General features: G+C 43.1%; 2 protein-coding genes across 9 annotated transcripts in view; one reads left to right on the forward strand and one right to left on the reverse strand.

Moving 5' to 3' along the window:
- Positions 1 to 10,951, reverse strand: part of LOC130357243 (gastrula zinc finger protein XlCGF8.2DB-like) — a 34,854-nt gene extending 23,903 nt beyond the window's left edge. The window contains exon 1 of one of the 3 annotated variants that reach the window (XR_008889155.1): positions 9,579 to 9,722. The gene's annotated coding sequence lies outside the window, so the exon portion shown is untranslated. Of the gene's footprint in view, positions 1 to 9,578; positions 9,723 to 10,851 lie in introns of those variants that run through there. The other 2 variants (XM_056559845.1, XM_056559844.1) reach the window with 2 other exon arrangements.
- The window catches only part of LOC130357242 (uncharacterized protein DDB_G0290685-like), a 48,966-nt gene continuing 31,092 nt past the window's right edge, over positions 9,036 to 26,909 (forward strand). For 2 of the 6 annotated variants that reach the window (XR_008889151.1, XM_056559841.1), the window contains exons 1-2: positions 9,036 to 9,309; positions 9,394 to 9,474. Coding sequence is in view for 2 of the 6 variants with exons in the window: in XM_056559841.1 (XP_056415816.1) it covers positions 9,445 to 9,474 (30 nt within the window). In the remaining 4 variants the exon portion in view is untranslated. Of the gene's footprint in view, positions 9,310 to 9,393; positions 9,475 to 9,855; positions 10,100 to 10,356; positions 10,857 to 26,909 lie in introns of those variants that run through there. The other 4 variants (XR_008889154.1, XR_008889152.1, XM_056559842.1 and 1 more) reach the window with 3 other exon arrangements.

Here is a 26,909-nt window from a genome sequence, read left to right on the forward strand (position 1 = left end):
GCCTCTGCGGAGCTGGGCATTTTTTTGCCACTTTACTGGATGCTCATGCGTAATGCCTGTAGGCTCATGCATCCTTTTGAGGAGGTGACAAACCTAGTCAGTCGTACCGAAGGCACCATCAGCGACATCATACTATTTGTTTTCGTCCTGGAGCGTGCCCTGCGAAGAGTGCTGAATCTAACAGGGGAAGAGGTGAAAGTAATCCTCCTCCTCCCACGACCATGCTGGCAAGGACAGGATGCTTTACAGACGTGTTGTTGATGGAGGACATGCAGAGCTTTTTAAGTCCTATGCATCGCCACAGCCCTTCGGGGTCCACCCTCAGAGAACTACTCGACCGACAGGTAGCAGACTACCTGGCCTTAACCGCAAATATCGACACTCTGAGGAGCGATGAACCCTGATGAGATGAGCTGCCTTGGGCTAAAAATTGTCCACACGCTGCTGTATTTTACCTCTGAATGCCGGATGACTTGCATGACTGATCCGCCACAGACTAGGGTTCAAGCCGCAATGTTTTAGGGCACTTTCTGCCTGGGAAACAAACATCAATATTTCTGTCCACTGCTACAGCAGCGGCTGCAACAATACCAAATTTTTCAGGCATGTGTACATGCCAAATTTTTCTGGCCTCTGGTGCTGCACTGTGGCTTCAAAAACCAAACCAAAAAAAAGGCACATTACAGGGATTAAACTGATAGGAATAGTACTACTTAACACACCACTCCTATCTGGTGGCACATTACATTGCACGCGCAGTGCCCCAAATTTGAAGTAGGAGGACCAACCAAGCATCTTTTTACATCTCCCGGTTCCTAAAATCAATGCCAAATACACGTCCCCTGATAGGGGACGTAACAGGGATTAAACTGATAGGAATAGTACTACTTAACACACCTTAACCTCTTCAGGACATAGGGCGTATGGATACGCCCTGAATCCCGAGTCCTTAAGGACCGAGGGCGTATCCATACGCCCGTGGGAATTCCGGCCCCCACCGCTAGCCGGTGGGGGACCGGAGCCGGATGCCTGCTGAAATCGTTCAGCAGGCATCCCGGCATATCGCCCAGGGGGGTCATTATGCCCCCCCATGTCGGCGATCGCCGCAGATCGCTGGACAATTCAGTCCAGCGATCTGCGGCGATTCCGGGTCAATCGGGTCTCCGGTGACCCGGTGACCCGGAATTACTGGCTGTTCGGGGCCGTCTCTGACGGCCCCGAACAGCCAGAGCCTGCAGGGGTGAGGTGGCACTGGTGCCACCTCACGATCGCCCTGATTCGTCGGCCGGATTACCGGCCGACCAATCAGGGCGCCTGCTGCGGGTGTCACTCCCGCACCCACTCCGCCCCTCTTCCGGAGGACGTGAGCGGGTGCGGGAAGATGACCCCCGGTGCTGGGGACCCCGATCCCCGGCGCCCCTGTTGGGATCGGGGCCCCAGGAGCAGCTGCGGCGGCGGGACTGACCTGCAGCGTCTGGATCGTTGGAGGTGAGTGACAGCCTCCTGCTGTTGCTTAGCAACAGCTCCCAGCATGCAAAAAGGGCATGCTGGGAGCTGTAGTTATGCAACAGCAGGAGGCAGACCACCACAACTCCCAGCATTCCCTTATGGGCATGCTGGGACTTATGGTTTTGCAACAGCTGGAGGCACATTCTTTCTATGGAAAAGTGTACCTTCAGCTGTTGTCTAACTACAACTCCCAGCTTGCACAAACAGCTAAAGTGCATGCTGGGAGTTGTAGTGGTGCATCTGCTGGTTGCATAACTACAACTCCCAGCATGCCCGTTGGCTGTCGGTGACTGCTGAGAGTTGTAGTTTTGCAACAGCTGAAGGCACACTGGTTGTGAAACTCAGAGTTTTTTTTTACCTAACTCAGTGTTTCACGACCGGTGTGCCTCCAGCTGTTGCAAACTACAACTCTCAGCAGTCACCGTACACCATGCACCGTACATGCTGGGAGTTGTAGTTTTGCAACAGCTGGAGACACACTGGTTGTGAAACACTGAGTTAGGTCACAAACTCAGTGATACATAACCAGTGTGCCTACAGTTGTTGCAAAACTGCAACTCTCAGCAGTCACCGACAGCCAACGGGCATGCTGGGAGTTGTAGTTATGCAACAGCTGGATGTCCCCCCCAATGTGAACGTACAGGGTACACTCACATGGGCGGAGGATTACAGTAAGTATCTGGCTGCAAATTTGAGCTGCCGCAAACTTTCTGCTGCAGCTCAAATTGCCAGCGAGAAACTACTGTGAACCCCCGCCCGTGCGACTGTACCCTAAAAACACTACACTACACTAACACAAAAAATAAAATAAAAAGTAAAAAACACTACATAAACACATACCCCTACACAGCCCCCCTCCCCTCCCCAATAAAAATGAAAAACGTCTGGTACACCACTGTTTCCAGAACGGAGCCTCCAGCTGTTGCAAAACAACTCCCAGTATTGTCGGACAGCCGTTGACTGTCCAGGCATGCTGGGAGTTTTGCAACAGCTGGAGGCACCCTGTTTGGGAATCACTGGCGTAGAATACCCCTATGTCCACCCCTATGCAATCCCTAATTTAGGCCTCAAATGCGCATGGCGCTCTCACTTTGGAGCCCTGTGGTATTTCAAGGCAACAGTTTAGGGTCACATATGGGGTATCGCCGTACTCGGGAGAAATTGTGTTACAAATTTTGGGGGGTATTTTCTGCTTTTACCCTTTTTAAAAATGTAAAATTTTTGGGAAAACAAGCATTTTAGGTAAAAAAAAAAAAATTTTTTTACATATGCAAAAGTCGTGAAACACCTGTGGGGTATAAAGGTTCACTTAACCCCTTGTTACGTTCCCCGAGGGGTCTAGTTTCCAAAATGGTATGCCATGTGGGTTTTTTTTGCTATCCTGGCACCATAGGGGCTTCCTAAATGCGGCATGCCCCCAGAGAAAAATTTGCGTTCAAAAAGCCAAATGTGACTCCTTCTCTTCTGAGACCTGTAGTGCGCCAGCAGAGCACTTTTCACCCCCATATGGGGTGTTTTCTGAATCGGGAGAAATTGGGCTTCAAATTTTTAGGGGTATTTTCTGCTATTACCCTTTTTAAAAATAAAATTTTTTGGGGAAAACAAGCATTTTAGGTAAAATTTTTTTATTTATTTTTTACATTTGCAAAAGTCGTGAAACACCTGTGGGGTATTAAGGTTCACTTTATCCCATGTTACATTCCCCGAGGGGTCTAGTTTCCAAAATGGTATGCCATGTGGTTTTTTTTTGCTGTTCTGGCACCATAAGGGCTTCCTAAAGGTAACATGCCCCCCAAAAACCATTACAGAAAAACGTACTCTCCAAAATCCCCTTGTCTCTCCTTCCCTTCTGAGCCCTCTACTGCGCCCGCCGAACACTTTACATAGACATATGAGGTATGTGCTTACTCGAGAGAAATTGGGCTACAAATACAAGTAAAAGTTTTGTCCTTTTACCCCTTGTAAAAATTCAAAAATTGGGTCTACAAGAACATGTGAGTGTAAAAAATGAAGATTGTGAATTTTCTCCTTCACTTTGCTGCTATTCGTGTGAAACACCTAAAGGGTTAAAACGCTGACTGAATGTCATTTTGAATACTTTGGGGGGTGTAGTTTTTATAATGGGGTCATTTATGGGGTATTTCTAATATGAAGACCCTTCAAATCCACTTCAAACCTGAACTGGTCCCTGAAAAATACTGAGTTTGAAAATTTTGTGAAAAATCGGAAAATTGCTGCTGACCGTTGAAGCCCTCTGGTGTCTTCCAAAAGTAAAAACTCATCAATTTTATGATGCAAATATAAAGTAGACATATTGTATATGTGAACCAAAAAAAAATTTATTCGTAATATCCATTTTCCTTACAAGCAGAAAGCTTCAAAGTTAGAAAAATGCAAAATTTTCAAATTTTTCATCAAATTTACGGATTTTTCACCAAAAAAGGATGCAAGTATCGACAAAAATTTACCACTATGTTAAAGTAGAATATGTCACGAAAAAACAATCTCGGAATCAGAATGATAACTAAAAGCATTCCAGAGTTATTAATGTTTAAAGTGACAGTGGTCAGATGTGCAAAAAACGCTCCGGTCCTTAAGGCCAAAATGGGCTCCGTCCTGAAGGGGTTAAGCATGTTATTCCAAACAATTTAGGAATGTTAGGGGATTTATGCCCTTTATGGATTAGAACCAGACTCTGCATCAACTATCTAATTTTCCATGGGAGTTTTGCCATGGATCCCCCTTCCGGCATGCCACAGTCCAGGTATTAGTCCACTTGAAACAACTTTTCCATCACTATTGTGGCCTGAAAGAGTCCCTGTGGGTTTTAAAATTAGCCTGCCTATTGAAGTCTATGGCGGTTCTAACGGTTTGCATGTTCACGAACATTTGCGGAAATTCGCGTTCGCCGTTTGCGAACGGAAAATTTTATGCTCGCGACATCACTTGTCATAGACCTATTATCACTTCTGTATTGACCAAGAATATTGGAAGATAGATAAATAATAATAATCCAAAAGACAGCGGCACTCCAATGGATGAATAAAGTGAGGTTTATTGCACACAAATGTGAGGCGACGTTTTGACTAGCTCACCTAGTCATTATCAAGCCATTGAGCTAGTCAAAACGTTGCCTCACATTTGTATGCAATAAACCTCACTTTATTCATCCATTGGAGTGCCGCTGTCTTTTGGATTACTACTATTGGGGGTCCTGACCCGGAGCGGACACAGCAGGCACAAGCCTTTGTCGGGACGTGCAGCCTCTTTGTTTGGACTGTAGATAGATAAATAGATAGATGGATAAATAGATAGATTATATAGATAGATAATATAGATAGGTAGATAGTAATCTGCATGCGCATACGCGCATGCGCATTTACGCAAAGCAAAAATAACCGCAAATATATCGAAAATGTAAATTTCGCAAATATAGGACGAATATTCGTCCATATATTTGTGAAATATCATGAATTCGAATATGCAATATGCCATATTATTATTATTTTTTTTTTTGTGGGATCTGATAGGTACCATTTAGTAGTTAAACATTGTTCGTTATGCAGTATAGAAAACTCAAAAAATTCCTCAATATATTTGTTATACAAAATAAAATAAAAACTCATGAACATAAAAAGAAAATTGAGTTGATAATAGGGACACTGGTAGCTGGGGGGTAGTGGTACCTGGGACAAATGGGAATCCTTGAAGGAAGTGGGAATCACAAGGTATTGGAGACAACATGGGAACTGGATCAGAGTGAAAAGGAGGTAATGATGACATCACAGGAGGAGGGGGGTGATAAAGTGTGTGTAGCTGATGTACGGGCAAAAAATCTAACCGTGCGAGGGGCACATCTGCCTTGGTCAGCTCGGGAGCAGATAACACAGCTGGTGCTCAGGGTGTAGGCTCAAAGCAGTCAAATCTAGTGCCATGAGGCACCATCATGTAGAGCCGCCCTTACAGCCAGGCACAGTGCACCTCTTTAAAGGGGTACTCCACTGGAAAACATTTTTTTTCTTAAATCGGTTATACAGATTTGAAAATTACTTCTATTAAAGAATTTTAATCCTCCCAGTACTTTTCAGCTGCTGCATGTTCCACAGGAACTTCTTTTCTTTTTGAATTTCCTTTCTGCCAGACCCCAGTGCTCTCTGCTGACACCTCTGTTCATATCAGGAACTGTCCAGAGCAGGAGAGGTTAGCTATGGGGATTTGTTTCTACTCTGGACAGTTCCTATAATAGATAGAGGTGTCAGCAGAGAGCACTGTGGTCAGACAGAAAGGAAATTCAAAAAGAAAAGAACTTCCTGTGGAGCATATAATGGCTGATAAGTACAAATCTGTTTAACTTTCTGGCACCAGTTGATTTAGAATTTTTTTTCCCGTGGAGTACCCCTTTAACCCCTTAACAACACAGGACGTATATTTATGTCCTGCGCCGGATCCCGCGATATAAAGCAGGGTCATGTTGGGTTGTTCCCAGCGGCCATCAACGGCCAGGACCCGCGGCTAATACCGGACATCACCAATCGTGGTGATGTCCGGTATTAACCCTTGATCGCTGCGTCTGAAGTGAAAGTGAAACCTTCCTGGCAGCTCAGTCAGGCTGATCGGGATCACCGCAGTGGAGGGTCCCTACCTGCCTCCTCGCTGTTCAATCCCAGACTGACTGCTCCGTGCCTGAGATCGAGGCAGGAGCAGTCGAGTGGCGATAACACTGATCAATGCCATGCTATGACATAGCAGTGATCAGTGTAGGAAATCAGTGTGTGCAAAGTTATAGACAAAACCAAACCTATACAAGTAGAGTATCCTTATAATCGTATGGACCTACAGAATAAAGAGAAGGTATAATTTTAACCAAAAAATGCACTGCGTTTTGTTGCACAATGATTTTTTTATTTTTATTTTTTTTGGTTACACTGTGAATTTTTGGGTAAAATGACTGATGTCCTTACAAAGTTGAATTGGTCCTGCGCCGGCTCCCGCGATATAAAGCAGGGTCATATCTGGTCGGTCCCGGTGGCCATCAATGGCCGGGACCCGCGGCTAATTTCGGACATCAATTGATTCACCTATAGATCACCTTAGTGATCCAACAAAACCCTTTTTCTCATATACCCTTTAAAATGGTGCTTTATTATTGCTGGCACATCTACAGTGATTTAAAATCTCAGTGCATATCTACTCCCAGTGGATTATTGTACCATACTGGTCACACAATAGAATGCCTCATGCACTGCAGTTGCTGGGCTAATGCTGGGTAGATATGTCACTATATTAAAACACTAAACCTCGGCCCCCTCAACATGTTTCACTGCTACTGCAGCTTTGTCGAGAGGAAAACGGGGCATCACTGATCGCAGTGAAGCCTGGCATTTACCCTTCAGACGCGGCATTCAAAGTTGATCGCCGCTTCTAAAGTGAAAGTGAAACCATACCTGCAGCTCAGTCGGGCTGATCGGTCAGTATGGTCAGGAGGAGGGTCCCTACCTGCCTCCTTGCTGTCCGATCGCCGAATGACTGCTCCATGCCTGAGATCCAGGCAGGAGCAGTTGAGCGGCGATAACACTGATCAATGCTATGCAATGGCATAGCAGTGATCAGTGTAGGAAATCAGTGTGTGCAATGTTAAGTGAAAATAAAGTGTTAATAAATGTGATTTAACCCCTTCCCTAATAAAAGTTTGAATCACCCCCTTTTAAAATGTAAATACATATAAATATATATGGTATTGCTGCATGTGTAATTGTCCAAACTATAAAAATATATCATTAATTAAACTGCACGGTCAATGGCGCACATGTAAAAAAATTCCAAAGTACAAAATAGCGTATTTTTGGTCACTTTTTATACCATAAAAAAATGAATAAAAAGCGATAAAAAAGTCAGATAAAAAAAAATGGTACCAATAAAAACTTCAGATCACATCGCAAAAATTTGCCCTCAAACCGCCCCGTATGCGATAAAATAAAAAAGTAATAGGGGTCAGAAGAGGACATTTTTAAACGTATTAAATTTTTTTGCATGTAGTTATGATTTTTTCCAGAAGTACGAGAAAATCAAACCTATATAAGTAATTTTGGTTTCGCTGTAGACTTTTGGGTAAAGTGACTGATGTCATTACAAAGTAGAATTGGTGGCGCAAAAAATAAGCATCATATGGATTTTTAGGTGGAAAATTGAAAGAGTTATGATTTTTAAAAGTAAGGAGGAAAAAACTGAAAAACGTTGAGTCCTTAAAGGAGATCTGTAGTGTTCTGAACGTATCCCTATTCTAAGGATAGGGGATAAATTATAGATCACGGGGGGGGGGGTTCCGATCGCTGGGGCCCCCCGCGATCTCCTGTATGGGGCTGGGGCAATGTACAGGAAAGGGGGCGTTCCTTCACCGCATGATGCGGCAGCCGGCATGCTGGGAGTTGAAGTTTTGCAGCATCTGGAGGGCCACAGTTTGAGACCCCCTGATATAAATAAATAATATATATATATATATATATATATATATATATATATGTATATATATATATATATATATATATATATATATTTCATCTAATATTCAAAGAAAAAATATTTATGGATACAATAACTCATATATAGAGAGAAGAAGAAAAAAAGAAGAAAGGAGGAAAAATGAACAGAAAATACAAATCGATGAAGGAAAATAAGATAAAGAGATTCCCCTTTGGCTATGTAAGTGTTTTAAACCTTTTAGCTGATATCCAAGGTTTCCAGATCTTTACAAAGAACTGATGTGCGTTGGTTTCTGCACGACATTTCTCCATTAAAGGGGAACTCAGGAACATAAGTACCTATCCTCCTCTCCACAGGATAGGGGATAAGTGTCTGACCATTGGGAACCCCCGCGATCTCTGCTCTGTGCATGGATTACTGTTGACCACCACACGAAGCGTTGGCCGACACGTCCCTCCATGAAGCTCTATGGGAAAGATACACGAGCGCGGTATATCCAGCTCTTCAATAGAGATACATGGAGGGGGGTGTCGGCCACTGCTTTGTGCAATAAATGGGGGCCCAATACTTTATGAGGGCAATGTAGGGGGGATTTACACAATATGGGGGTAATGAAAGGGGGCCTAATTATATATGGGGGCAATAAAAGTGGGCCTTATACTATATGGGGGCAATGTAAAGGGGTTTTAAGCAATATGAGGGCAATGAAAGTGGTCCTAATACTATATAGGGGTAATGTTGGGGGCCTAATACTATATGGGAGCAATGTTTGGAGCCTAATTCCATATGGGGACAATGTTTGGTGCCTAATACTCTATGGGGGTAATGTTTGGTGCCTAATACTCTATGGGGCAATATTTAGGGCCTAATACTCTATGGGGGCAATATTTAGGGCCTAATGCTCTATGGGGGTAATGTTTGGGGCCTAATGCTCTATAGGAGGCAATGTGAGGGGGCCTTATGCTATATGGGGGCAATGGAAGGTGAGGCTTATGCTATATGGGGGAAATGTAAGGGAGAAAAACACTATACAGAGACACAAAGTGGCCTAATACCATATGTGGACAATGTATGGGGGCAATGTGATGGGACCTAGTACTATAAAGGGACCCAGAGGGGACTAAAACTATATGGGGCAGTGTAATTTATATTAGTGTAATACATATACATTGTATATACTGCACAGTGTTATATGCTATCTACAGGTCAGTAGTGGATGATGAGAGTGATGATGTCATAGAAGTCTGGACAAGATGACATGGTATAAGGAGCTGCTGCCCGGAATGTTCTTTGAGGGTTCTACTGTATGTAGAGGAGGAGGTAGGTCCACGCTGTCTGTCCCCCCTGATCCGCCATTATTCAATTTTTAAAAATTAATTTCTTCATTTTCTTCTGTGAATCCAGTGACAAAGCGATTTTCAAGCAATTTGCAAGTGATTTTAAGCAATCAAAAAAATGGCGCAGATTTCCAGCAAGCCCATGGAGGTAAGTCAGAGATGATGTCCAGAAGGAATGTCCAGAGCGGGGTCACACCTTGCGGCCATTTACCTGCCTGAGCCCCCCCCCCCCCCCCCCCCCTCCAGACTTACCTATAGTCAGCAAAAGAAAAAATGCATCAAATCTCGTAAAATAAAAACTTTATTTCCTCCCGATCCAGCACAAAGGTTCTGGAGACCGACCGGTCTATTTACAGGCTGTCATGATTACCGGTCTCAGCATCATGTGACCTTGTAATATTACCGGTCTCAGCATCATGTGACCTTGTATGATTACCGGTCTCAGCATGTGACCTTCTAAATAACCGTTAAGTCATGTGACCGCTGATGGTTGGGGTCACCTGCTGCAGTCTCTACACTGAGACAATACTACCAATACAGTGATCCATCAACTTACAATGGCCTCACCATACAATAGTTTCAACATACAATAGTCTTTTCTGGTCCATTGAAAGTTGAAACCAGACTCAACATACAATGCTACAGACAGACCAGATCTGTGAAACTGACCAATGAACTGACCAATCAGAATGGGCATTCACTGGTAAAACCCCTGTATTACTGAAGTGTATGCACTGATTGGTGTCTGGTAGCGCCCCCTACAGTACAGGGAGGTATTACATGTTCTGTACTCTTTACCTGTATTACTGAAGTGTATGCACTGACTGGTGTCTGGTAGCGCCCCCTACAGTACAGGGAGGTATTACATGTTCTGTACTACTCTTTGGGCCAGGGTTACCTGCTCCTTTGGACACCAGGTGCTTCCCAAGCAGGGTGCCCCCAGCTGTTGCAAAACTACAACTGCCAGCATGCCTGGACAGCCTTTGGCTGTCCGGGCATGCTGGGAGTTGTAGTTTTGCAACAGCTGGAGGCTCCCTGCTTGGGAAACACTGACATAGACAGTGATTTACAGCTCCCAGCAGATCTTTATTACTTTTATATGTAAGGATTTGCTTTATCTATATTAGTTATCTACTTGTTTTTCTTTAATTCTCACTTTTTCCTATTTTTGGATGACATTTTGGTGTCTTTAGAACCAACTACCAGGTTTCCATAGAGTTATGGTCTCTACATACAATGGTTTCAACATACAATGGTCGTCCCAGAACCAATTAATATTGTAACTTGAGGGATCACTGTAATCCCCAGGGGAGAAATGATCCCGCTACACCGTGACCACATACTACCACCCCCTGATGGCTGCATAATACCCCCATACTGTTACTGGATACAAAACAGTGACTTAGCCATTTCCAAGGGATTAGGAGAAAATGGCGCAATGTCCAAAGCGGGTGAAGTGAATAGAGGCCGCGGAGTCTCCATTCTGATCGGACAGCAGGGTTATATCCACCAATCACATACTTACATTTGGTATGTATAGAGCTGGGGGTTTGGTGCAGGGCGGGTGCTTCTCTTTGGGGACATCAAGTTGTCACATATATATATATATATATATATATATATATATATATATATATATATATATAAGGATATTTATGGCGCCATCTAATAGGAAGATTCTCTGTGTTTCCCATAGCAACCAATCACTGCTTAGCCCATAGCAACCAATTACCGTTCTGCTTTCATTTTACCAGAGGAATATATTACATAAAAGCTAAGCTGTGATTGGTTGCTATGGGCTGAGTGGTAATTGGTTGCTATAGGCTGAGCTGTGATTGGTTGCTATGGGCTGAGTGGTAATTGGTTGCTATAGGCTGAGCTGTGATTGGTTGCTATGGGCTGAGTTGTTAATGGTTGCTATGGGCTTACCTTTGGTTGCTATGGGTAACACAGTGACACTTATAAGATGGAGCTATAAATCCCCCCATAGTTTTTTTCCTTTGTTCTATTTATTGTGTTTATATAATGTGAGATTTATCTTCAGGACCTTCTGGATTGTTCCATTATATACAGTTTGGGGGAAGATTTATTAAGCCTTGTGTAGAGGAGCGGGGGAGGCATTGCCATAGCAACCAATCAGATTCCAGCTTTCATTTTCATAAGGTCTCTGAATAATTAAACCTTGGTTACTGCCGCACAAGCACAAGGTTTAATAGATCTCCCCCATTGTGTTGTTTACTTTATAATACAATATATTTACAGCAAAGACACAGATAGAAAGACAGATATGAGATAGATAGATAGATAGATAGATAGATAGATAGATAGATATGAGATAGATAGATATATATGAGATAGATATGAGATAGATAGATATGAGATAGATAGATAGATAGATAGATATGAGATAGATATGAGATAGATAGATATGAGAGATAGATAGATAGATAGATATGAGATAGATATGAGATGGATAGATAGATAGATATGAGATGGATAGATATGAGATAGATAGATATGAGATAGATATGAGATGGATAGATATGAGATAGATAGATAGATATGAGATGGATAGATATGAGATAGATAGATAGATATGAGATAGATAGATAGATAGATAGATATGAGATAGATATGAGATGGATAGATATGAGGTAGATAGATATGAGATGGATAGATATGAGATAGATAGATATGAGATAGATAGATATGAGATAGATAGATAGATATGAGATGGATAGATATGAGATAGATAGATATGAGATAGATAGATATGAGATAGATAGATAGATATGAGATGGATAGATATGAGATGGATAGATATGAGATAGATAGATATGAGATAGATAGATATGAGATAGATAGATAGATATGAGATGGATAGATATGAGATGGATAGATAGATATGAGATAGATAGATAGATATGAGGTAGATAGATATGAGATAGATAAGATATGAGATAGATAAGATATGAGATAGATAGATATGAGATAGATAGATAGATATGAGATAGATAGATAGATAGATAGATATGAGATAGATATGAGATGGATAGATATGAGATAGATAGATATGAGATAGATAAGATATGAGATAAATACCAGAGTGGTTGCAGCACTTCCAAAACAATGCATGTGGGTGCCAAGCGTCCTAGGTCTGATCGGGACCCCTTAAGATATCCAACAAAAAAATGACGCAGCACTCCAACGAAATTTCCAAAAAACTGTGAGTTTATTCACCACATGTTACCAACAGCAACGTTTCAGCTCAACACTAGAGCCTTTTTCAAGCATATGCTTTTTCATGCTTGAAAAAGGCTCTAGTGTTGAGCTGAAACGTTGCTGTTGGTAACATGTGGTGAATAAACTCACAGTTTTTTTTTGGAAATTTCGTTGGAGTGCTGCGCCATTTTTTTGTAAGATATGAGATAGATAGATAGATAGATATGAGAGAGAGAGAGAGAGAGATATGAGAGAGATTGATATATATGAGAGAGATAGATAGATAGATATGAGATAGATAGATAGATAGATATGAGATAGATAGATATGAGATAGATAGATAGATAGATAGATAGATAGATATGAGATAGATAGATATGAGAGAGAGAGAGATAGATATGAGAGAGATTAATAGATATGAGATAGATATGAGATAGATATGAGATAGATAGATATGAGATAGATAGATATGAGATAGATAGATAGATAGATAGATATGAGATAGAAAGATATGAGATAGATAGATAGATAGATATGAGATAGATAGATAGATAGATATGAGATAGATAGATAGATAGATAGATATGAGATAGATAGATATGAGATAGATAGATAGATATGAGATAGATAGATAGATAGATATGAGATAGATAGATAGATAGATATAGAGATGAGATACTAGGCTAGATATACAGCAACAGAAGAATACAGCAGCACACTGCCAGCACAAGGATATAGATGAAACATGAACATGCAGATAAAACATGGAGAGCTATACAGCTATGGTGTAATAGATACAAATGTGAAACTATGAAATAGTGAGGCACTTAGCTCGCAAATTTGTCTCCGCCGGCGGTCAAATAGCTTGGACCGTCCCACCGCGATAAGGTGGCCTCATTGGGACGGACCCTACACTGTGAATATGCCTCTGTGTGAACAGTTCAGTAAGCATGGCAGGGTCTGGAACATCCAAGACACCTTATATACACACCTGATTCACAGTGTAGGGTCCGTCCCAATGAGGCCACCTTATCGTGGTGGGACGGTCCAAGCTATTTGACCGCCGGCGGAGACAAATTTGCGAGCTAAGTGCCTCACTATTTCATAGTTTCACATTTGCATCTATTACACCATAGCTGTATAGCTCTCCATGTTTTATCTGCATATTGATGTTTCACCTATATCTTTGTGCTGGCAGTGTGCTGCTGTATTCTCCTGTTGCTGTATATCTAGCCTAGTAGCGTGCACCTGTAGGCCAGGTCCATATAATAGTTTGGTATCTAAAGTGCTGGCTGACTTATTCTTTGTCTAGATAGATAGATAGATAGATAGATATGAGATAGATAGATATGAGATAGATAGCTATGAGATAGATAGATAGATAGATAGATAGATAGATAGATAGATAGATATGAGATAGATAGATAGGTAGATAGATATGAGATAGATAGATAGATAGATATGAGATAGATAGATATGAGATAGATAGATAGATAGATAGATATGAGATAGATAGATATGAGATAGATAGATATAAGATAGATAGATAGATAGATAGATATGAGATAGATAGATAGATAGATAGTGTAGAACAGCACATCCCTTTTCCTTTGTATAGGTTTCGTTTGTGCACAGGACCGGACTGGCTCACCAGGATACTGGGATAATCCCCGGTAGGCCGTTCTCCCTGTGGGCCAGCAGTGGCCGGACTGCCGCCCAGGGCCGGATCTATAATTATTTAGGCCACGGCTGTTTTAGACTTGCAGGAGCGGCTGATGACATCACAGGTCTGACGCCGGCAGCATGTAATGAGGTCACTGCACCCGCTGTATGGGACCTCAGAGGTCACCAGCGCGCTCCCCCTGTCTCATAGGCTGCAGTCTGTGGGGAGAGAAGAGGAGAGGACACTGGAGGAATGTGTCCTGGGAACCATGCTGGGGAGACTGCAGAGCAAGATGGAGACTGGCAACTCTGAGTGCAGCTCTGGAGGTGACTATAGTATAAGACAGCAGAATAGTAAGTGCAGCTCTAGAGGTGACTGGAGGATAAGACATGATGTAACAGCAGAACAGTGACTTCAGCTTTGGAGGTGACGAGTATAAAATATGATGTTAAATCAGACTACTGAGTGCAGCTCTGGAGGTGACTTGAGTATAAGACATGATGTATCAGCAGAATAGAGGCTGCAGCTCTGGAGGTGACTATAGTATAAGACAGCAGAATAGTAAGTGCAGCTATAGAGGTGACTAGAGGAAAAGGCATGATGCAAGAGCAGAATAATGGCTGCAGTTTTAGAGGTGACAGGAGGATAATACATGATGTAACAGCAGAATAGTGAATGCAGCTCTGGAGGTGACTGGAGGATAAGAAATTAAGTCACAGTAGAATAGTGGCTGCAGCTCCAGAGGTGACTGTAGGAAAAGACATGGTGTAACATCAGAATAGTGAGTGCAGATTTGGAGGATAAGAAATTGTGCTACAGCAGAATAGTTGCTGCTGCTCTAGAGGTGATTGGAGGATAAGGCATGGTGTAACAGCAGAATAGTAAGTGCAGCTCTGGAGGTGACTGGAGGATAAGGAATGGTGTAACAGCAGATTAGTAAGTGCAGCTTTGAAGGTGACTGGAGGATAAGACATGGTGTAACAGCATAATAATAAGTGCAGCTCTGGAGGTGACTGGAGGATAAGGCATAGTGTAACAACAGAATAGTAAGTGCAGCTCTGGAGGTGACTGGAGGATAAGGCATGGTGTAACAGCAGATTAGTAAGTGCAGCTTTAAAGGTGACTGGAGGATAAGGCATGGTGTAACAGCAGAATAGTGGCTGCAGCTCTGGAGGTGACTGGAGGATAAGACATGGTATAACAGCAGAATAATGGCTGCAGCTCTGGAGGTGACTGTAGGATAAGACATGGTGTAACAGCAGAATAATGGCTGCAGCTCTGGAGGTGACTGTAGGATAAGACATGGTGTAACAGCAGAATAATAGCTGCAGCTCTGGAGGTGACTGTAGGATAAGACATGGTGTAACAGCAGAATAATGGCTGCAGCTCTGGAGGTGACTGTAGGATAAGACATGGTGTAACAGCAGAATAATGGCTGCAGCTCTGGAGGTGACTGTAGGATAAGACATGGTGTAACAGCAGAATAATGGCTGCAGCTCTGGAGGTGACTGTAGGATAAGACATGGTATAACAGCAGAATAATGGCTGCAGCTCTGGAGGTGACTGTAGGATAAGACATGGTGTAACAGCAGAATAATGGCTGCAGCTCTGGAGGTGACTGTAGGATAAGACATGGTGTAACAGCAAAATAATGGCTGCAACTCTGGAGGTGACTGTAGGATAAGACATGATGTAACAGCAGAATAATGGCTGCAGCTCTGGAGGTGACTGTAGGATAAGACATGGTATAACAGCAGAATAATGGCTGTAGCTCTGGAGGTGACTGTAGGATAAGACATGATGTAACAGCAGAATAATGGCTGCAGCTCTGGAGGTGACTGTAGGATAAGACACGGTGTAACAGCAGAATAATGGCTGCAACTCTGGAGGTGACTGTAGGATAAGACATGGTGTAACAGCAGAATAATGGCTGCAGCTCTGGAGGTGACTGTAGGATAAGACATGGTATAACAGCAGAATAATGGCTGCAGCTCTGGAGGTGACTGTAGGATAAGACATGGTATAACAGCAGAATAATGGCTGCAGCTCTGGAGGTGACTGTAGGATAAGACATGGTGTAACAGCAGAATAATGGCTGCATCTCTGGAGGTGACTGTAGGATAAGACATGGTGTAACAGCAGAATAATGGCTGCAGCTCTGGAGGTGACTGTAGGATAAGACATGGTGTAACAGCAGAATAATGGCTGCAACTCTGGAGGTTACTGTAGGATAAGACATGGTATAACAGCAGAATAATGGCTGCAGCTCTGGAGGTGACTGTAGGATAAGACATGGTATAACAGCAGAATAGTGGCTGCAGCTCTGGAGGTGACTGGAGGATAAGACATGGTGTAACAGCAGAATAGTGAATAGTGAACAGTAAATGCAGACACACACACCTTACCTTTTCAATCTGTCTTCTTCCTCTGTGCAGTAAGGCTTAAAGGGGTACTCCCGTGGAAAACTTTTTTTTTTTAAATCAACTGGTGCCAGAAAGTTAAACAGATTTGTAAATTACTTCTATTAAAAAATCCTAATCCTTTCAGTACTTTTTAGGGGATATATACTACAGAGGAAATGCTTTCTCTGATGTCATGACCACAGTGCTCTCTGCTGACCTCTGCTGTCTATTTTAGGAACTGTCCAGAGCAGAAGAAAATCCCCATAGCAAACCTATCCTGCTCTGGATAGTTCCAAAAATGGACAGCAGAGGTCAGCAGAGAGCACTGTGGTCATGACATCAGAGAAATCTAAAAAGTAATGCACTTCCTCTGTAGTATACAGCCCCTAAAAAGTACTGGAAGGATTAAGATTTTTTAATATAAGTGATTTACAAATCTGTTTAACTTTCTGGCACCAGTTGATTTAAAAAAAAGTTTTCCACCAGAGTACCCCTTTAACCCCTTAACGACGCAGGACGTATATTTACGTCCTCCGCCGGCTCCCGTGATATGCCGTGGGGTCACGCGGTGTCCCCTCGTCATATCGGGTCGGTCCCGGCAGCTATCAACGGCCGGGACCCGCGGCTAATACAGGACATCACCGATCGCGGTGATGCCCCTTATTAACCCTTCAGACGCGGCTATCAAAGCTGACTGCCGTGTCTGAAGTGAAAGTGAAAGTATCCCGGCTGCTCAGTCAGGCTGTTCGGGACTGCTGCGGTGAAATTGCGGCGTCCCGTACAGCTTGCAGGACACCGGGAGGGCCCTTACCTGCCTCCTCGGTGTCCGATCGATGAATGACTGCTCCGTGCCTGAGATCCAGGCAGGAGCAGTCAAGCGCCGATAACACTGATCACAGGCGTGTTAATACACGCCTGTGATCAGGATGAGAGATCAGTGTGTGCAGTGTTATAGGTCCCTATGGGATAACAATGATCAGTATGAGAGATCAGTGTGTGCAGTGTTATAGGTCCCTATGGGATAACAATGATCAGTATGAGAGATCAGTGTGTGCAGTGTTATAGGTCCCTATGGGATAACAATGATCAGTATAAGAGATCAGTGTGTGCAGTGTTATAGGTCCCTATGGGATAACAATGATCAGTATAAGAGATCAGTGTGTGCAGTGTTATAGGTCCCTATGGGAGCTATAACACTGCAAAAAAAAAAGTTAAAAAAAATGTTAATAAAGGTCATTTAACCCCTTCCCTAATAAAAGTCAGATCAAAACAAAAATTGTACCGATAAAAACTTCAGATCACGGCGCAAAAAAGGAGCCCTCATACCGCCCTGTACGTGGAAAAATAAAAAAGTTATAGGGGTCAGAAGAGGACATTTTTAAACGTATAAATTTTCCAGCATGTAGTTATGATTTTTTCCAGAAGTGCGACAATATCCAACCTATATAAGTAGGGGATCATTTTAACTGTATGGACCTACAGAATAATGATAAGGTGTAATTTTTACCGAAATATGCACTGCATGGAAACGGAAGCCCCCAAAAGTTACAAAATGGATTTTTTTCTTCAATTTTGTCGCACAATGATTTTTTTCCGTTTCAACGTGAATATTTGGGTAAAATGACTAATGTCACTGCAAAGTAGAATTGGTGACGCAAAAAATAAGCCATAATATGGATTTTTAGGTGGAAAATTGAAAGGGTTATGATTTTTAAAAGGTAAGGAGGAAAAAACGAAAGTGCAAAAACTGAAAAACCCTGAGTCCTTAAGGGGTTAAGGACCTGCGGGTCATGTGACTCGGGTCCCTAAACATTCTCCTACACAGATTGTGAAGGAGAAAAGTCCCTGCACTCAGGTAAGATATAATGCCCCCTCCTCCGTCCCATCTGCCCCAGGACACATGACCCCCCCCCCCCCCACCCCCCCGCTATACTCCTGCACTAACTGCAAGAAGATCAGGGACATGTTGGAGGTCTGTATATATCCAGCTTGTATGCTCCTTGATCTTGTGAAGCAGTAAGTCCTGCCAGCATTATTTAGCCACATAAGGTGGTGTGGTGTCTGGGGTGTTGCAATGTTAGTGCAGGGTCTGGTGGTTTTAACCCTTAATTGTCGTGATGCCAGGGTGAGGTTTGCTTAGTGTTAATGGTCCTGCCACCAACCGTCCCAGAAACGTCAGGGAATAAACGGAATGTCCACAGCAGATTTTATGAATAACTGAAGAACTTCACTCGAAGATTTTATGCAACAGTCTTTCAACATAACAGTTCCTCACAGGTTTTGCTGGGACTTGAATTAATGAGCTTTTTTATGCAGGCCACTGAGCTACTTATTATAATATTTTAGCTGGTAGTAGTCACACAGGATTTGGTAGATTGAGCTTTTGGTAACTCACGGTTTAGTGGCTGCAGGTGCTTAGGCTTTGGCCTAGCTGACTTGAGGCTTGTGCTGAGATTTGTGCTGCTTGATAGTCCGGAATTAAGAGATGAGCAGGAACAAGAGAGAGAATTGATGGACTACAGCCCCTTATATAATAAGGAGGCTGGACTAAGCTCATTGGTCAGCAAACCTGTAAGTCCTGACCCATTGAACTCTGGGTACATCACATGACCCAGGAAGGTCCTTAAACTTACAAACATAATTATAAGTCACATGACCTGGTGAAGGTCCTATACATTTATATTACCTATGTTATTAAATACTGTATATTTACATTTACATGAGGCGACCAGAGGTAAGCCCTGCAGGAGAGCCCTATGGGAATGGAGGGACTCAGGCTGAGGGGACTTTAGACAGGGACAGGACCAGGTCCTGTACCGGGATATCACAAACCCCCTTACTTGAGAAAATTTGTCCTCAACGTAGGTCCCCTAATGTAGAGGGACGGAATGGCCATAGGGCCAGATGCAGTCCTAGTCAGTAATACAAATGTCCATGTGCAGGCTGAGATGAAGAACAAAGATAAAGTCTCTGTACATTTGAGTAGTGTCCGTATATGCTCCAATAATATATATACAGGATTTTCTTGGGTTTGAGTCACCAACAGGATGAACAGGATATAAAACAGGATATGATGAATTTATCTATATACCCCTTTTGGTATTTCCACTTTACTTTATTGTATTATGCATTGATTGCCTATGCATGAAATAAATGACATTTGACTGAACATTCGATTGATAATGATTTTTATTTTTTTTCTGACTGACTATTAATACTGATACTCGAATATATGTATATATAATAATGGTCATGCTTCCACATACTGTAATAAATCTCATCTACATTTTTTTTTTTTAACATACCTGAAATATTATACCACATGTTTATTATACCGCATATTTGTTTCTCATGTTATACACTGGTTGCGGATTGAGTTGCCTGAGGCTTTCTGCCCAATGCCTTAGCTACTAGGGTCTATCGGTACTACACACTTACCCTTAGAACTCTTTGACCTAGATAACAATTAAGCATACTGTTATAAAATTGAAAAAAAATGCAGTTTTGTAACTTTTGGGGGCTTTTGTTTCTACGTAGTAAATTTTTCGGTAAAAATGACACCTTATCTTTATTCTGTAGGTACATACGATTAAAAGGATACCCGACTTATATAGGTTTGATTTTGTCGGACTTCTGGAAAAAATCATAACTACATGTAGGAAAATTAATACGTTTAAAATTGTCATCTTCTGACCCCTATAACTTTTTAATTTTTCCGTGTATGGGGCGGTATGAGGGCTCATTTTTTGCGCCGTGATCTGAAGTTTTTAACTGTACCATTTTTGCATTGATAGGACTTATTGATCGCTTTTTATCCATTTTTAAATTATATAAAAAGTTACCAAAAATGCACTATTTTGGACTTTGGAATTTTTATAATTCGGACATTTCCGCATGCGGTGATACCATATATGTTTCTTTTTTTTTTATTTACACTGTGTTTTTTTTTATTGGAAAAGGGGGGTGATTCAAACTTTTAATAGGGGAGGAGTTAAATGATCTTTATTCACTTTTTTTTTCACTTTCTTTTTGCAGTGTTATAGGTCCCATGGGGACCTATAACACTGCACACACTCATCTTTATCATTGATCACTGGTTTCTCATAGGAAACCAGTGATCGACGATTCTGCCGCATGACTGCTCATGCCTGAATCTCAGGCACTGAGCAGTCATTCGGCGATCGGACAGCGAGGAGGCAGGTAGCGGCCCTCCCGCTGTCCTGTAAGCTGTTCGGGATGCCGCGATTAGCCGCGGCTATCCCGAACAGCCCGACTGAGCTAGCCGGCAACTTTCACTTTCACTTTTAGCCGCGCGGCTCAGCTCTGAGCGCGCGGCAAAAGGGTTTATAGCGCGCGGCGCCGCGATCGGCGCTGCACGCTATTAGAGGCGGGTCCCAGCTTCACTATGACGCCGGGCCCGCCGTGATATGACGCGGGGTTACTGTGTAACCCCGCGTTATATCAGGAGAGCAGGACCAAGGACGTACCAGTACGTCCTTGGTCTTTAACCCCTTAAGGACCGGAGGTTTTTCCGTTTTTGCATTTTCGTTTTTTGCTCCTTGCCTTTAAAAAATCATAACTCTTTCAAATTTACACCTAAAAATCCATATGATGGCTTATTTTTTGCGCCACCAATTCTACTTTGTAATGATGTCAGTCATTTTGCCCAAAAATCTATGGTGAAGCGGGAAAAAAAATCATTGTGTGACAAAATTGAAAAAAAAACGCTGTTTTGTAACTTTTGGCGGCTTCCGTTTCTACGTAGTACATTTTTCGGTAAAAATGACACCTGATATGTATTCTGTAGGTCCATACAATTAAAATGATACCCTACTTATATAGGTTTGATTTTGTCGGACTTCTGGAAAAAATCATAACTACATGCAGGAAAATTAATACGTTTAAAATTGTCATCTTCTGACCCCTATAACCTTTTTATTTTTCCGTGTATGGGGCGGTATGAGGGCTCATTTTTTGCGCCGTGATCTGAAGTTTTTAACGGTACCATTTTTGCATTGATAGGAATTATTGATCACTTTTTATTCATTTTTAAATTATATAAAAAGTGACCAAAAATGCACTATTTTGGACTTTGGAATTTTTTTGCGCGCACGCCATTGACCGAGCGGTTTAATTAATGATATATTTTTATAATTCGGACATTTCCGCACGCGGTGATACCACATATGTTTATTTTAATTTTTATTTACACTGTGTTTTTTTTTTTTTGGAAAAGGGGGGTGATTCAAACTTTTAATAGGGGAGGAGTTAAATGATCTTTATTCACTTTTTTTTTTCACTTTTTTTTTGCAGTGTTATAGGTCCCATAGGGACCTATAACACTGCACACACTGATCTTCTATGTTGATCACTGGTTTCTCATAAGAAACCAGTGATCAACGATTCTGCCGGATGACTGCTCATGCCTGGATCTCAGGCACTGAGCAGTCATTCGGCGATCGGACAGCGAGGAGGCAGGTAGGGGCCCTCCCGCTGTCCTGTCAGCTGTTCGGGATGCCGCGATTAGCCGCGGCTATCCCGAACAGCCCGACTGAGCTAGCCGGGAACTTTCACTTTCACTTTTAGCCGCGCGGCTCAGCTTTGAGCGCGCGGCTAAAGGGTTAATAGCGCGCGGCGCCGCGATCGGCGCTGCGCGCTATTAGAGGCGGGTCCCGGCTTCACTATGACGCCGGGCCCGCCATGATATGACGCGGGGTTACTGTGTAACCCCGCGTTATATCAGAAGAGCAGGACCAAGGACGTACCGGTACGTCCTTGGTCCTTAAGGGGTTAAGGGGTTAATGGCAAGCAGAAATGATGATTTTAGAAGGGAAATTTTCTTGATTCCCAACCTCGCCTATCAGTGTGCTTCCTGCTCTGTGACATGTAGCGAGGAGCACGAGGTTGGGATTCTCTCAAAGGGTTCATAGCAGTGTCCCATGAGACTTTGGTGAGTCGAGACTGTGATATTGAGGGGTTAACGCTCACCGCAAAATTAATAGCAGCCGCTGAAGCCACTGGTACTACCGTTGGTGCTGGTTGATCCGGCCTCACCTCCTTGGGTGGAGTAGGCCACGGTACTTTAGTCAGTGCGTGTTTGTTAAGTCACACCTCCGGGCATGGAGTAGGCCTAGGCACATCTATTGGTGCCTGTTGCTTAGGCCTCACCTCCTCAGGGGGAGTAGGCCTGGGCACGTTTTCGGTCACAGACGCTTCAGAATAGGACCTTGGCATATGTTTAGGGTCCATGATGGATACTCTGTACTCTTACTCTTCACAGGCGGTGTTAGGCAGCCTCATTGGCCGAATTCTATGGTGATCTGCGTCCCAGTCGTCCAATGGGAAGTATGTGAAGGGAATTTGTGTCAGATTTTTGGGCCTGGTGACTGCTGCAGCCCATTCACCCCACAGACTCTTTACTGGGGTGTACTCCACAATCTCCCCACGCTCCAGGGAGTGGTATCTTCTGGGCAGTTAGTCCCGCTGAACGGCCCTCCTATTCACCAGTACAGTCCCCCCATGTCTGCAATCAAGGAGGGTACCAAAACCTCTGGCCTTATCAAATTTAACCACGGTGGCGTGTCGGCGCTCCAAGGGTGGCTCACCCTCTCGTGGGTAGTTCAGCATTCTAATGTACAGAGCTTCAAACTTCTTGGTGTCTTTCTGCTGCTCTGCTCGGACTTCATAAGGGAGGCATTTCGGCCCCTATCTCTCCCTGTGCTCAGCCTTTAACTTCTCAATGAGGCTGTCGACTTCAGCCTCCCTGCGGGCCCTTTCTTTCTCAGCTGTGGGGACCGGTGGACCGGGACTTCCCTGGCTGGGGAAGAACGTGGTCCCACATGTACTGAATTAGTGCAGGCTTATCGCCGAACACCCATTTTTGGAGTGGGGGTGATCGCGGGCGTGCACTGGGCAGAGTCACTTGGGACAAGGGGACCTCTCTCTCTCTGGGCTGGAGGAAGAAGAGAAAGCGGCTTCCGCTGGAGTACTCACGTCCGAATCCTCAGTCGGAATCTCGGCCCAGGATCCCCATGTCCGGTGGTGAGGGGACAATCTCACCGGTGATGCCGTTGCCGATGTCCCAGGTGGTGCCCAGCTGGCCACTCATCGTCCTCGGGTAGCGGTGGTAGGTTGCAGGCCTCCTCGGCCCCAAGGGACAACTGCTGCAAGATCCTGGAAAAGTTGCGCTGCGGCCGCTGCAACTTTCCTTTACTCCGGCGCCATCTTGCTGCTCTCCTCACGTGTTGCGGTGGGCTCCGCCATCTCCGTACACCTCGCTGCCATCTCGAGACTGAAGAGGACTGGCCGCGTGGATTCTCTTATGGGAGGCTTCAACAAAATGGCCACCAGCCGGAAGAACATCGGTGCAGCTCTGACTTCCTGTCCCCTGGCAAACACAAACAGAAGATTATAGTTCCACCTCGGCATTGGAACGTGTACTTTATGTCCACGCCGAGGGGCGGGTCGCGGACTAGCGCAGGACATTTTCGCGCGCTTCTCTGGTAATTTTTTAACCCTTGCAGGTACTTGTTTGCAGAGTGGCAAAGTTCTTAAAGGCACACACCCGTATCCTGTTCGTAAGACGCCAAAATATTTGTGGTGTCTGGGTTGTTGAAATGTTAGTGCAGGGTCTGTGGGTAATAACCCTTAGTTGTCGTGATGCCAGGGTGGGTTTGCTTAGAGTTAATGGTCCTTCCGCCAACCGTCCCAGAAACGTCAGGGAATAATACGGAATGTCCATAGCAGGTTTTATGAATAACTGAAGAACTTTATTTTAAGATTTTATGCAACGGTCTTTATACATAACAGTCTTTTAAGAGGTAACCGGGATGTAAGTTCCTCACAGGTTTTGCTGGGACTTGAATTAATGAGCTTTTTTATGCAGGCCACTGTGCTACTTATTATAATATTTTAGCTGGTAGTAGTCACACAGGATTTGGTAGATTGAGCTTTTGGTAACTCATGGTTTAGTTGCTGCAGGTGCTTAGGCTTTGGCCTAGCTGACTTGAGGCTTGTGCTGAGATTTGTGCTGCTTGATAGTCCGGAGCTAAGAGATGAGCAGGAACAAGACAGAGAATTGATGGACAACAGCCCCTTATATAATAAGGAGGCTGGACTAAGCTCATTGGTCAGCAAACCTGTAAGTCCTGACCCATTGAACTCTGGGTACATCACATGACCCAGGAAGGTCCTTAAACAATAGTACAAACATAGTTATAAGTCACATGACCTGATGAAGGTCCTATACATTTATATTACCTATGTTATTAAATACTGTATATTTACATTTACATGAGGCGACCAGGGGTAAGTCCTATGGGAATGGAGGGACTCTGGCCGAGGGGACTTTAGACAGGGACAGGACCAGGTCCTGTACCGGGACACCACAGTGGTATATATACTTTTTGTATGTATAACACATGTTCAGGCTCAGGGCCTAGGGCAGCCTTTAAATATGGCGGAGTGAGCAGTCTTGTGTGGGCGCCATCCTACAGCACATCACAAATTGCACATAGTAACACTGACAGGACACTGTGGGGTATCCTTCGGTGTTCTCTCTGGTCCCGGCTTCGATCTTCTTCCTGTGAGAGATCCTGACGCTTGGACCCAGAGTGTCACACTGCCCGACAGTGATTGTCTGAGTGGCAGTATAACCCTCTGGCCACCGGGGGCAACTGTGAGAGCACTGGAGATAAGTAAAGGTTTATATAAAGAAGAATGGACACACTTCTAAAACCCCCATACTGCTGGATTAACCCTTTAACTACTGTATAGGGCACAGAAGGGGCCTAACTGCTATATTGGGGCGCTATTACAATGTGGGGCAATATTGATGGAAAGTTTTATTAGAATTATTGGTCTCAGTATACAGGATTTGGTCAGTAACAGTAGATATGTGTAAATATGTATATTTTATAGTCAGTGTTTGAAAAAAACTGGGTGAGCCGGTCGAATCGTTCCTTGTTGTTAGAAACATTTTTTTTTTTTTTTTTGCTATTTAATAAACTCTTGGATTTTTTTTCACCAATTTTGTGTGCAGTGGAAGATTTCTATTGCCATGCTAGATAGATAGATAGATATGAGATAGATAGATAGATATGAGATAAATAGATATGAGATAGATAGATAGATAGATATGAGATAGATAGATATGAGATAAATAGATATGAGATAGATAGATAGATATGAGATAGATAGATAGATATGAGATAAATAGATATGAGATAGATAGATAGATATGAGATAAATAGATATGAGATAGATAGATAGATAGATATGAGATAGATAGATAGATAGATATGAGATAAATAGATATGAGATAGATAGATAGATAGATAGATAGATAGATAGATAGATAGATATGAGATAAATAGATATGAGATAGATAGAAAGATATGAGATAAATAGATATGAGATAGATAGATAGATAGATAGATAGATAGATATGAGATAGATAGATAGATAGATATGAGATAAATAGATCAATATGAGATAGATAGATAGATATGAGAGATAGATAGATAGATAGATAGATATGAGATGGATAGATAGATATGAGATATATAGATAGATATGAGATATATAGATAGATAAGAGATGATAGATAGATAGATATGAGATAGATAGATAGATAGATAGATATGAGATAGATAGATAGATAGATAGAAAAGAGATGGATAGATAGATAAATATGAGATATATAGATAGATAGATAGATAGATAGATAAGAGATGGATAGATAGATAAATATAAGATAGATAGTGTTTTTTTCTGGAAAAAAAAGATGAATAGTTACTATACAAGAAAATACATATAATATTAACAGGCTTGACATAAATCTCCCCCTTTGTGTTGTGAACTTTATAATAAAATAGATTTCCAGCAATGACATAGATAGGACAAGAGGACAGTGCTCCACAGTGCTCCTGGGGTCTTATCTAAGGGCCCCAGAGGGACATCTCATCTAAGGGCCCCAGAGGGACGTCTCATCTAAGGGCCCCAGAGGGACGTCTCATCTAAGGGCCCCAGAGGGGCGTCTCATCTAAGGGCCCCAGAGGGACGTCTCATCTAAGGGCCCCAGAGAGACGTCTCATCTAAGGGCCCCAGAGGGGCGTCTCATCTAAGGGCCCCAGAGGGACGTCTCATCTAAGGGGCCTAGAGATTCTTGTCAAATCCTCTGAATCCTCCACTATGTCCTCTCTATGGGGTCTCCCTGTGGTCTCTGATGTCACCTGAGTGGATTCTGTGAGATAAGCGACATGACAGGTGTCTGGCGGCCCCTTATCTCCTCTGATA

This window comes from Hyla sarda, chromosome 2, assembly GCF_029499605.1.
Source record: "Hyla sarda isolate aHylSar1 chromosome 2, aHylSar1.hap1, whole genome shotgun sequence".
Taxonomy (NCBI): domain Eukaryota; kingdom Metazoa; phylum Chordata; class Amphibia; order Anura; family Hylidae; genus Hyla; species Hyla sarda.